The 13,697-nt window shown below is 46.5% G+C and overlaps 1 protein-coding gene across 1 annotated transcript in view; it reads left to right on the top strand.

The window, feature by feature from the left end:
• Positions 1-13,697, top strand: part of CHSY1 (chondroitin sulfate synthase 1) — a 95,016-nt gene that overhangs the window by 17,101 nt on the left and 64,218 nt on the right. Inside the window, exon 2 of the mRNA XM_056865658.1 lies at positions 2,338-2,833. Within this exon, the coding sequence (XP_056721636.1) occupies positions 2,338-2,833 (496 nt within the window). The remainder of the gene's footprint in view (positions 1-2,337; positions 2,834-13,697) is intronic.

Genomic DNA, 13,697 nt, shown 5'->3' with positions numbered 1-13,697 from the left:
TGTAGTGGTTAAGAGCGGCGGACTCTAATCTGGAGACCCGGGTTCGATTCCCCATTCTTCCACATGAAGCCTGCTGGGTGACCTTGGGCCAGTCACAGTTCTCTCTGAACTCTCTTAGCCCATGCGGAGGCAGGCAGTGGCAAACCACCTCCGAACGTCTCTTGGCTTGAAAACCCTACAGGGTCGCCATAAGTCGGCTGTGACTTGACGACACTTTCCACCACCAGTTGCAGGAACCACGTTTTATTGGGTACCATTGCAGCCACGGCTGGCTCCTGAACGAAGCGTGTGCTTCCAACTCTGTCCCCTCTTCACAGTTCCCTCCTGTGCCCCCTTCAATGGGAGAACACCCCACTAAACACAGTGGGGCTTACTTCTGAGTAAACACACAAAGGATTGTGCTGGTCATGACTTCAACTCCGGCTGTCGCTTGCCATAATCCAAACTGTGGTTGGCATGTCCTCTGCAAACTTGGTTTGCAAACCATGGTTTGAAGCCAGCTTCCAACCCTCCTTTGGTTGAGAAAGTGGAAAGCGTCCGTTCAGACGTAATGGGCAGACTATATCGTTTCTGCTGAATTGGAAGGTGCTTGTTCTCTGAGCAGCGGGGGGTCACGTGAACTCAGAGCGGTTTCATGCCACATCCTGCTGTGTCTGGGAGTTGCGTACGAGCTTGCTCTACAATGAGTCACCTTTTATTTCCATCGCAGCAATTTCCCCTTAAATTGTACTATACGTTTTGTTTTCAATAGGTCACTAGTGGCGGAAAGTGCCGTCAGGCGGCAGCTGACTTCTGGTGACCTTGTAGGGTTTTCAAGGCAAGAAACAAACCTGCCTCTGCATAGCAACCCTGGACTCCCTTGGCCTTCTCCCATCCAAGTACTAACCAGGGCTGACCCTGTTCAGCTTCTGAGATCTGATGAGATCAGGCTAGCCTGGGCCATCCAGGTCAAGGCAGGAGATGAACAGAGGCGGTTAGCCATCGCATGCCTCCGCGTAGCAACCCTGGTCTCCCGTGGTGGTCTCCCATCCAAGTACTAACCAGGGCTGACCCTGTTTAGCTTCCGAGATCTGATATGAACAGGCTAGCCTGGGCCATCCAGGTCAAGGCAGGAGATGGTTTGCCATCGCCTGCCTCTGCGTAGCAACCCTGGTCTCCCTTGGCGATCTCCCATCCAAGGGCTAACCAGAGCCTACCCTGCTTAGCTTCTGAGCTCTGACCGTAAAATCAGGTAAGAGCTTCAGCCTCGGCCACCACCAAAATAAGGGCAGTCAATACCTATGTGGTTAGAGTGTTGACAAATATCCGGAAGGGAGCTCCTTAAAGCTAGGACTTTTTGATAAGGAAATGCCTTTCCGCGAGTGTAAATGTTCCATAGCTGTGAATCCAAGGCATTTCCTGTCTTAACTGGCCTTACCTGAATTCCATGAGTTAATGATGCATGCTGCAAAGAATGACTTTTGATTTATTTAATGTCCTGAACCAAGTGCCTCTTCCTAATATCAGCTTTCCCCAAACATCACAGGCTCAATTTGCATCTTGGTGGTGGAAAGCTTTGTGTCTGTGTTTATATTTATAGTCTTGTCTTTCTCATTTAGGCTCAAGGTGGATTACAGCGTGATGTAGTGGTTAAGAGCGGTGGTTTGGAGCGGCGGACTCTAATCTGGAGAACCGGATTTGATTCCCCACTCCTCCACATGAGTGGGGGACTCTAATCTGGTGAACTGGGTTGGTTTCCTGACTCCTACACATTAAGCCAGCTGAGTGACCTTGGGCTAGTCACAGCTCTCTTAGAGCTCTCTCAGCCCCACCTACCTCACAGGGGAAGGGGATTGTAAGCCGGTTTGATTCTTCCTTAAGTCTTAGAGAAAGTCAGCATATAAAAATCATCTCTTCTTTATCTTCTTCTACACAGAGTGAGTCAATACAATCAACAGATGGGACATTCAATAAACAATGCAATAGGATTAGAACTAACCAGAAATCTAAAGTCTAGGGCAAGTTACAGCTCTTTTTAGATCTCTCTCAGCCCCACCTCCCTCACAGTGAGTCTGTTGTGGGGAGTGGAAGGGAAGGTGGTTGTAAGCCTGTTTGAGTCTCCCTTAAGTGGTAGAAAAAAATCGGCATATAAAAACCAACTCCTCCTCCTCCTTCTAAAAACAGAACTGAAGCAAAGCTTGTGTTACATTAAATGACGTGACACATTAAATGATGCAAAATCCCATAGAAGGATCCTAGTGTGTCTTTTCTCTCAACTTTCCCCCAGCCGATTCTATTCTGTGTACCTAAGCAAGTGGTGTTTCCCCCCCTAACCGGGTTTGATCTTTTGTCCCACAGAACGTGGTCCAGTACAATTCCGGGGAAGGTGGTGTTCTTCTCCAGCGAGGGCTCAGACACTTCCCTTCCGATCCCCATCGTGTCCCTGCCCGGCGTCGATGACTCTTACCCTCCCCAGAAGAAGTCGTTCATGATGCTCAAGTACATGCACGACCACTACTTGGAGAAGTTCGAGTGGTTCATGCGAGCCGACGACGACGTCTACGTCAAAGGGGACCAACTGGAGAGCTTCCTCCGGAGCTTGAACAGCAGCGAGCCCCTTTTCCTCGGGCAGACAGGGCTGGGCACCACGGAAGAGATGGGGAAACTGGCGCTGGAGCCCGGGGAGAATTTCTGCATGGGGGGCCCGGGGGTGATTATGAGCCGCGAGGTCCTGCGGAGGATGGTCCCTCACATCGGGGAGTGCCTTCGAGAGATGTACACCACCCACGAGGACGTCGAAATCGGGAGATGCGTGCGAAGATTCGCGGGGGTGCAGTGTGTCTGGTCCTACGAGGTATGTTGGTGTGGGGGGAACATTTAATGTTTAATCCCCTTATTTCTTGATGGATTTGCAACGAGGAGGCCGACGGGTGGCATAATATTCTGGCATGCGCAGGTTTGTTGGGTATATTTATTGTTGCCAAAATCATGAGTATGAAGGATTGAAAGTTAGTGTTTCTGAAAACCAGAGTAACACTGAAGTCTCCCCATGCAAATGTGCCAGTTCTGAATTTGGTTAATCGGGTTAATCTTCAGTCCACACTTGTTTCAGAACTCATGGGAATGACTAGGTTTGCCCATTGCTATACAGAGCAGCCCTGGCTCTTTATTTCGTATATATTTTCTGTATTCTAGCAATGTTTTAATGGGGTATATTGTTTATATTTGATGACCGCTGAAGAAGACATGGTCAAACACATCTGAAATTAAATCAAGAGTTTCTGTCTAGACAGGAAGAATTTTCTAACAGAGTGGTTCCTCAGTGGACGGGCTTCCTCGGGAGGTGATAAGCTCTCCTTCCCTGGAGGTTTTTAAGAAGAGGTTAGATGGCCTTCTGTCAGCAATGCAGATTCTATGACCTCAGGCAGATTATGAGAGGGGGGCATCTTGGTCATCTTCTGGGCATGGAGTAGGGGTCACTGGGTGTGTGTGGGGGAGGTAGTTGTGAAATTCCTGCATTGTTCAGGGGGTTGGACTAGATGACCCTGGTGGTCCCTTCCAACTATGATTCCATGATCATGTATTCCTGATTTGTCTTATACGGAGATAATTTCTATTTATTTGGTTTGGTTGTGCTTTTCTGGATGTGTTTTGCTACTCTATGTATACAGAGACGCTTTGCATCCATTTTTGATAATCATATTTATACATATTGTTGCTCTGCAACTTTTTATTCCTTGGTTTCGATTTTTGTTGCAGTTGGGTCTCAGCTAAAAAGGTGGGCTATAAATAAATATGCACAGCCTTTTATGCACAGGTTGTTTCCGTTTCCGTCAAGCCCCAAGTATTTCAAGGCTTTGTTTTCTTTATGTAAGTATTTACCGACTTTCAGAAGTCAACTTGCTCTCCCCTCGCGTTTTCCCCAAGTTGTGTGGATGCTTTTTTATGTGTGTGTAAAGTGCCGTCAAGTCGCAGCCGACTTATGGCGACCGCTTTTTGGGGTTTTCATGGCAAGAGACTAACAGAGGTGGTTTGCCAGTGCCTTCCTCTGCACAGCAACCCTAGTATTCCTTGGTGGTCTCCCATCCAAATACTAACCAGGGCTGACCCTGCTTAGCTTCTGAGATCTGACGGGATCAGGCTAGCCTGGGCCATCCAGGTCAGGGAGGATGCTGTTTTACCCTGAGTTTAATGCCTGCCTCGATCCTAAGTCGAAAGCTTGTCCTGCGCAGACTTGCCAATACAGAGTTTTCTCCCCATGCCCATTCTTGCTTCTTCCTCCCACTTGTCTTTCCCCCTCATCCAGTCCCTTCCCTCAAAGCTGCAATACTAAGAGGCTGCTTACTTGGCCAGTTTCACAGCGAGTGTTGGTCAGTTTCAAACCTCAGCCTGATGGAACAGGGTTTTGTTTGCGACTAGTGAGAATGCAGAAATAATCACAACCCATGCGGCTGCTTATTTGGTCAGTTTCACAGAGCTTGTTGGTCAGTTTCACCCCTCCTGTGCAGAGTGATTTGAGAATTCGACTGCAAACACTGTGCATCCAGAGAGCAGCATATCCAACTGAAACCACCCGCGCTTAAAAGGCCTCAGATATAAGCCCTACTTTGTTCAGTAGCTAAATAAGCACAGGGTTGCTGCCTTGGCTTCTGTTGATTCTTTATCCTGACCCTGTCATGTAAAGCCAGTCTCAGGCTTTGCCCCTCTAAGGCCTACCACGTTTTTCTTTACGTGCAAGGACTGATTTAATCCCAGGCACAGGTTTGGACAACTGGGTGGCTTTTTTGTTTTGTTTCCAGAAGTACAATGGCCATTGCTTCTTTGGCCTAGCAGCTTCTGGGGCAGCCTGAGATATTTTGGGGCCGGGCAACAACGCACCTAATTATTTCTCCAAAAGCAACCTGAGCCTCAGTCAGGTATTGCAGACGTGGCTTCAAGTGAGCGCATTCCTGACAATACCTTTTCTCTCTTTGGCATCTGCCCCCTTTCGCGCTACTGGAAGAGTTTCCGTGCAACTCAAAAGCTATCTTGCTGGTTTTGATTATTAGTTGGTACTGGCGGAAGAATTATGAAGGGTTCCCCGTGGCTTCTCACAGGAGCTGAATGTGGTTCATACCTGCCTGCTAATTACAGCGCCGACAAAGGGACATAATTTCATCAGTTGCGCGCGCCCCACAACTATGCGCACTGCATTTTTTTCAACACACACACGCACAACCCTCCTTTAAATTGGGAAAAAAGATCTTCTGATTTAGAGAAAACGCCATATTTATACAGCACAGCCTTGAATCTGTTTTCGCTAACACCCCCCCCCCTTCAGCAGGAATTTTGCAAGCACTGGTTCATGAACAGTGTGTGGCCCACCCCTTTCCAGAGTGGTTATTAAAGGTAAAAATGGGGAGGGGAAACCCTAAGAAATGAGCACTGAAAAAATACTGATGTGGGCAGCCTGGTAGAAAGAAGGGGGAATCTAAAAACCATATGGAGAGCCTGCCTGAAGTGTGGGGTATGGGTAGGATTGCCAACTCGGGGTTGGGAAATAGCTGGAGATTTGGGGGGAGGGTTGGAGCCTGGGAAGATCAGGGTTTTGGAGGGGAAGGGCCTCCGCAAGGTATATTGCTATAGCATCAGGGTTGCCAGCTCTGGGTTGGGAAATTCCTGGAGATTTTTGGGATAGAGTCTGGGGAGGGCAAGGTTTGAGGAGGGCGGGACCTCAGTGGGGCATAAAGTCCACCTTCCAAAGCAGCCATTTTCTCCAGGTGAACTGATCTCTGTCACCTGGAGTTGTAACCCCAGGAGATCTTCAGCCACTACCCGAAGGTTACAATCCGAAATGGAGGGCACCTCCGTGCCTATACCAATATGGTTAGGAAAACAGCACTGGAGATAAAGTGTACAAAGGTAACAAAGTTCTTATATTGTGCTTAAATGACAATAACATACAAAAGTGGAATACATAAACACTAACACAGCACAAATATATACAATATATACAATACATGTTTGATGCAGTCTCTGTGCAACAGAATAATGCAATTTTCTTGGTATATATTTGTAGCCAATATGTCTTTAAATGGTCCAAAAGGTGCACATTCAAACAATCCCAAAAGTACATATATTGGGAGTAGATGGGGGACGGCCGTTTCAAGTCTTCAGCCCCAAATATATACAATATATACAATACATGTTTGATGCAGTCTCTGTGCAACAGAATAATGCAATTTTCTTGGTATGTATTTGTAGCCAATATGTCTTTAAATGGTCCAAAAGGTACACATTCGAACAATCCCAAAAGTACATATATTGGGAGTAGATGGGGGACGGCCGTTTCATGTCTTCAGCCCCAAATTCATTCAAAGTTATGTTTCCAAGTAATTTTTATCTAGTACACCATCAGACTAATTCACTGGTTCCCCGAAGGATACTCCAAAGAGTAGCAGCAAGCTGGTTCACCAAGTATCCTTCGGGGAACCAGTGAATTAGTCTGATGGTGTACTAGACACATAACTTTGAATGAATTTGGGGCTGAAGAAAAGACCTTGAAACGGCCGTCCCCCATCTACTCCCAATATATGTACTTTTGGGATTGTTTGAATGTGTACCTTTTGGACCATTTAAAGACATATTGGCTACAAATATATACCAAGAAAATTGCATTATTCTGTTGCACAGAGACTGCATCAAACATGTATTGTATATATTGTATATATTTGTGATGTGTTAGTGTTTATGTATTCCACTTTTGTATGTTATTGTCATTTAAGCACAATATAAGAACTTTGTTACCTTTGTACACTTTATCTCCAGTGCTGTTTTACTACCCGAATGTAGGCAACCCTAGGTATGGGTGAGAAGTAAGGATTTGTAGAGCCAGCGTGGTGTAGTGGTTAAGAGTGGTGGTTTGGAGCAGTGGACTCTGATCTGGAGAACCAGGTTCGATTCCCACTCCTCCACATGAGCGGCGGAGGCTAATCTGGTGAACCGGATTTGTTTCCCCCCTCCTACACACGAAGCCAACTGGGTGACCTTGGGCAAGTCACAGCTCTGTTAGAGCTTTCTTAGCCCCACCTACCTCACAGGGTGTCTGTTGTGGGGAGGGGAAGGGAAGGGGATTGTAAGCCGGTATGATTCTCTCTTAAATGGTAGAGAAAGTCGGCATATAAAAACCAACACTTCTTCTTCTCCGTTATGCTGTTGGTGGTGTTGACCCTCTGTGGTTTGAGAATGGCATACCTGAAGGACTGCCGGCTTCCATAGGAACCTACCCAACCACTACACAACGGCTCTGCTTTGCATGCCCACATATCTGAGGGTTGTTTTGTGGAACTCCCCTCCCCACAGAGAGATTCGTCTGTCCCCCTCGACCATTGTCTTCCACCAGCCGGTGAAGACTTTTTTGTTTCTTTCAATGACCTCCCCTTCCTGCCCTGTGTTTTAATTGCCCTCTCCATGGTTTTTTTTTTTTTTTAATTTGGTTTTATGATAGTTTTTATAATGTTCTGCTTTTAATTGCTAGCTGCCGGGGGTGGCCCTGATTGGGCAGAAAGGGGGAATCTCTATTCGGCAAATAAATAAAGGTGGGAGGGAGGGGAGGTGGGGACCGCGCCCCCTCCGCTGCAGAAAAATCTGTACCTGCTTCTGCTCGAAGGGACTCGGCTTACGTGGAAAGGTACTGAGAAGCCACGTGAGCACGAAGGCGTTAGTCGAAACCACTTGGAACGTGCCTGCAGATAAGCCTGAGGACAGCTTTTTTTGTGGTTTGGGGCGGACACAGTGCTGAAGTCGGGAACTGGCGTTTAGTAACGTTGCATGCAGACGATCTGGAATTTGCTAAGCAGCATTTCCTGCCTACCTCTGGGGTGATGCAGAGACAGATGGCGGCTACCCAAGGCTGCGGGAAATGTAATCTCCGTGCAAGCCCGTAAGATCACCAGCCGGCGTCCCATCATCTTCGGGAGGCTTCTCCCGGCAAAAGTAGCTTTCCCTTTTTCTTTTATTTTTATTGCCAGAGATAAAATAAATGAAGAAAGAAAGAAAAGGACCCTGCAGCTGTACTTTTCAAGACAGGGCCTTTTGTATTTGCTCGGCTGCGTTGCTTTATAGTCCTGATATCTCGCAAACGACCTTGTTCTCAAAGGGAGTTTGTGGGATGAGGGCGTGGAGGACGGCGGTGAGGTTGATTTGTGTATAGTGGCCATGACCAGGAGTAGGACAAGCTTCTGGATCGTGGCCTTAGTTTTCCTGAGAAGAGTCCAGTAGCACCTTAAAGGCGAACAAAACATCTGGCAGGGTGTGAGCTGTCGTGAGCCACACCTTGCTTCTTCAGAAAGCTCATACCATAGAGTGTTCATGCCCTCATTGCCCTAGAGTGGTCATGCTTGCTCGCTTGAAAGCCGCCCCTTCAGTGAGAGCCAGCATGGTGTAGTGGTTAAGAGCGGTGGTTTGGAGCAGTGGACTCTGATCTGGAGAACCGCGTTCGATTCCCCACTCCTACACATGAGCGGCGGAGGCTAATCTGGTGAACTGGATTTGTTTCCCCACTCCTACACACGAAGCCAGCTGGGTGGCCTTGGGCTAGTCACAACTCTCTTAGAGCTCCCTCAGCCCCACCCACCTCACAAGATGTCTGTTGTGGGGAGGGGAAGGGAAGGGGATTGTAAGCCGGTGTGATTCTTCCTTAAGTGGTAGAAAAAGTCGGCATATAAAAACCAACTCTTCTTCTTAAATAGAGGATATGACAGCTTACCTTATTCCAATAGCCTTTGTCCATGTGAACTGAAGAGAGTGGATTCATTATCCCATATAATGTTGGAATGCCCCCAACATAATTCCTATCACAATCAATGGATTACCCCTATCTTAATCAAATTACCTGCCACCGTAACAAAAGATAAAACAGTCCCCTTTTTGCTGGCAGATAGAGACCCAAGAACAACATTGGCGGTAGCCAAGTATCTATCCACCATATTTTCCTTAAAAGAATAAAGGCTCCCATTTTACTACTGAAGAGCTTTTGGTCAAGGGAGCTTGAAAGAAGGAAAGAAAAAAGCTGATAACCTGCCAGAAATTTTGTTAGTCTTTAAGGTACCCATCATGATCTATCTTCCTGAGAAGAGACAACGTCAATCTGTTTCCAGTTCGTTAGGAGACCTCTCGTAGTTCAAATTCCCACTTGGCTGTGATGCCCATTTTTGTTTCAGGATCCCACAGATTTTAGGTTAAAACCCACCCACTAAATAGCTAGAGCAGGGGTGTCAAACGTACGGCCCATGGGCTGGATCCGGCCGGCCCCTTGAGAGCCATTATCGTGAGCCAGCCGAGGCAGCCACCCCCCCTTCCAGTCCCAAGATGTCAATTATCAAAGACTGTTAAATAAAAGAAAATAAGAGTTTTATTGTTTTATGCAGGTCAGCATTTTTAGTAAAAAGTAAGTAAAAGGAGCCCCGTGGCGCAGAGTGGTAAGCTGCAATACTGCAGTCAAAAGCTCTAACCATGACCTGAGTTCGATCCCGACAGAAGTCGGTTTCAGGTAGCCGGCTCAAGGTTGACTCAGCCTCCCATCCTTCCGAGGTCGGTAAAATGAGGACCCGGCTTGCTGGGGGTAAAGGGAAGACGACAGGGGAAGGCAGTGGCAAACCACCCCATAAACATAGTCTGCCTAGTAAATATCATGATGTGACGTCACCCCGTGGGTCAGTAATGACCCGGTGCTTGCACGGGGGACTACCTTTACCTAAGTAAAAAATAACAGTAATTGGCTTTGCCTGAGTCTTCTGTAATGTTGGTATCTCCTGTAGCTGAGATTAAATTTTATGGTATAACGTGGTCCGGCACGACCAAGTGACGTTTATATCATATCCTGCCCTCATAACAAATGAGTTCAACACCCCTGAGCTGGAGGATTCTATAATGGTAAAGTGTGCAATACTTGGGTAGGGAATACAATTTTCTCTTTTTTTTTTTTTTCCTTTTTTAAGACGTAAAATCTTAACGTGCTGCTGAATTCTGTTGTCACATATAGGGTGTTGTTCCCCAGTTGCTCACGGTCTCGCTCTGTGCCCACTCTTCTATACTGTCTTTGTACAAGTGAAGAGCAAGCAGGGCTGTATACATTGGTCAGACTATACAGTATGGCCGAACTTCCCCCATTAATGTTTCCTGGCCTAATGGCGTGGAATTTTCTGTTTTCTTGCTAGTATTTCCCCTTTGAAAGAAGGGAAGCTGCAGCCTGTTTTTTTTTTGGTATGAGTTGATTCCTCCTACCTTTGTGTTTTTTTAAATGTAGCTTGCTGTTCCTTTGGGTGCAATGCTAAAAGCCCACCGGGTGCTTCAGCAGCACGCCCCTTGTGAAACAGAACAAACCAGAAAGGCCCGAAAACGGTTTCTGAGAAGAAGAAACTAAAACCACGGGCTTACAGAGAAGACGCTCAAAATAAACGTTTGTGTGAAAGGACGGGTGGTAGCAACACATGTCTCCTGGTTCTGTATGGGGTGTTGTTGTTTTTTTAAGTTCTTTCTGTCCCTCCTGCTGAAACGGAGACGGAGTCATATGGCAAGAATGGAAACTCTTGCACACTCCATCTTCTGGCAAACTACGTGAAGCCTGGCAAACGTAGTCCCTATCTATCCATCCCATCTCCTTCCAAAACCCCTTCTTTGCCGGCCCAGTTTATGCCGAACTTCACGCAAGCGTGGTTACCGCAGTCCTGCGTTTGCCCTGGGTAACGTTAAGCTTCAACAGGGAGGAGGGGCCGTGGCTCAGTGGTAGAGCATCTGCTTGGCATGCAGAAGGTCCCAGGATCAGTCCCCGGCATCTCCAGTTAAAGGGACTAGGCAAGCAGGTGATGTGAAAGACCTCTGCCTGAGACCCTGGAGAGGGGCTGTGGCTCAGTGGTAGAGCCTCTGCTCGGCATGCAGAAGGTCCCAGGTTCAATCCCCGGCATCCCCAGTTCAAGGGACTAGGCAAGTAGGTGATGTGAAAGACCCTTGCCTGAGACCCTGGAGAGCCGCTGCTGGTCTGAGCAGATAGTACTGACTTTGATGGACCAAGGGTCTGATTCAGTATCAGGCAGCGTCATGTGTTCATGTGTGTGTGTTTATGTGAACTGGCTAGATTTTGCATATCTTGCATTAGTGTTTTGCAAACTGTATTTCATGCAGCTTGGTGTGATTTGTATATTTCTCACTGATGCACTTAGAAAAAGAGTCAGCGCTGCCTTACCATGACTCAACGCAGGCGATACAATTTCTCAACCGCCATTTGTCAAGGTCCCAGGTTTAATCCCCGGCATCTCCAGTTAAAGCACTGGTTCCCAACCAGGGGTCTGTGGACCCCCAGGGGTCCGCGAGAACTAAATTAAGGTCCACGAAACAAAGTTATAAACCCATAATAAATTAATATTTTCAATTAAAAGTTCTTTATTATAAAATATATATATTCAAATGTTATTCTAAGTTTAATGTTTAACTAACAGTTATGATTAAAGTTTATTTTCAAATTCTCTGAATTTTTATTTTGAACCTTGGGGTCCCTGCACCGAACAAAAAAGTCCTAGTGGTCCCTGGTCAAAAAAAGGTTGGGAACCACTGAGTTAAAGGGACTAGGCAAGTAGGTGATGTGAAAGATCTCTGCCTGAGGCACTGGAGAGCCGCTGCCAGTCTGAGTAGCCAATACTGACTTTGATGGACCCAGGGTCTGATTCAGTATAAGGCCTCTTCATGTGTTCCTGCGATTCTCAGAAGCGTATACCCTGAAACTTTTGTGGGTCTCGAAGGTGCTGCTGGACCCAAATCTTGCTATTCCCCTGGTCACATCAGCTGCTTGTCTTGATGCATTTTCTTCAGCTCCTGTTACTACAGTGTGTCTGGATACACCTTTGGCCAGCCCATAGCGACGCCCACGTGCAAACAAAGAGCTCCCCTGCAACTTTTCTGTTGCGGATGGTTGCTGGCAACTGCAATTACCTATTTTGAGTCAGTTGGGAAGGAAGAAGAAGAAGACTTGGTTTTTATGCCCCAGTTTTCTCTACCTTTAAGGAGACTCAAACCAGCTTACAATCGCCTTCCCTTCCTCTCCCCACAACAGACACCCTGTGAGGTAGGTGGGGCTGAATTTCAGAGAGAACTGTGACTAGCCCAAGGCCACCCAGCAGGCTTCTTGTGTAGGAGTGGGGAAACCAATTCGGTTCACCAGATTAGAGTCCGCTGCTCATGTAGAGGAGTGGGGAATCAAACCCGGTTCTCCAGATTAGAGTCCACTGCTCCACACTGGAAGGTACCTGTCGTGCCCTCGTTGGACGCCGTTGTTGTTTTCACCCCCGTTTTCTCTTTTATTCCCCCCCTCCAAATATTTCGTATAAAATACATTTTAACCATGAGAGTTTGTGCATGGTTAGCAGATGGTTCCATGTCAAAGAAAGTATGTATGTGTGTGTGTAGATAACTAGCAAGGTTCAGTTCAATTTTATTGCCGTCAGTTGACCAGTCCTATATAAAATTCAGAGATCTACAACAATCACGCTTCCAACGTCCAAAGAATACAAACCCGGAAGCGAATACTAATGGTTAAAATTCAGTAATATACATTAGTAAACGAATACAAATAATACAAATAATATCCTTAAAACACTATTTAGTAAAATCGTGAGTCCCCGTTAAGAGCTGGAATAGAAGTATGAATCAGCGAGGTCCCAATGTTTCAACATGCATCCCTATGACCAAGAAACATGACCCAAGGAATTGTGGGCATTGGTAGCACCCATTGAGTTCTGTGGGATACATTTGCTGCATTCTGGAAGGCGAAACTTGCTCCTTGCTCCAGATAAAAGGATCATCAGGGACATGGTTAGTCGTCCCCCCCCCCCCAATGGTTTACAGGTCTTTCTTACTGTAACTAGGGTTGCCAACCTCCAGGTACTAACCCAAAATCAAAGCACTTCCGTGCCAATACCGTGAGGTTTGGAAAACAGCACAGGAATGATATAGTACAAAATAACAACAACTATATTGTGTTTAAACATGCAAAAACAAGCAAGTGGGAATACATTACAAGTAGCACATTACAAATATATACAAAATATACAATCCACGTTCGATGCAGTCTTTGTGCAATATAGTTTTCTTAATATATTTGTAGGAATTCTCATTAAAAAAGTCCATAAGGTACATGTATGAATAATCATTGGATCTTCATAATAGAAGGTGTAGATGGGGGACGGCCGTTTCAAGGATATTTCTTCAGCCCCAATTCTATTCAAGTCTCCAAAGTAATAAGGTATCATGCAACATATAGTCAAATCAATGGTTCCCGTAGGATACTCTCAAGTGTAGACAGTGCTGTTTTTCAAACCTCCAGGTACTAGCTGGTGCTCTCCTGCTATTACAAGTGATCTCCAGCCGATAGAGATCAGTCCACCTGGAGAAAAGGGCCGCTTTGGCCATTGGACTCTAGGGCATTGAAGTCCCTCCCTTCCCCAAACCCTGCTCTCCTCAGGCTCTGCCCCAAAAAATACCCACCGGTGGCAAAGAGAGACCTGGCAACCCTAACTGTAACCGAATGGCCAGCATTTTATTTCTGTAGGGGAAAGCAAAGTGACACACTTGGGGTTTCAGATGAGGGAAAGGGGTGGAGTGTAACGAATGGAGAGATTTAGGCAAAGTCCTAAAACCCTCTTTTCCTCCAGGGCCCCATCAAACACGATGTTTTTTGGGGTGTTTTT

Source organism: Euleptes europaea, chromosome 20 (assembly GCF_029931775.1).
Source record: "Euleptes europaea isolate rEulEur1 chromosome 20, rEulEur1.hap1, whole genome shotgun sequence".
NCBI classification, from domain to species: Eukaryota; Metazoa; Chordata; class Lepidosauria; order Squamata; family Sphaerodactylidae; genus Euleptes; species Euleptes europaea.
This window is presented reverse-complemented; position numbering and strand designations above follow the sequence as displayed.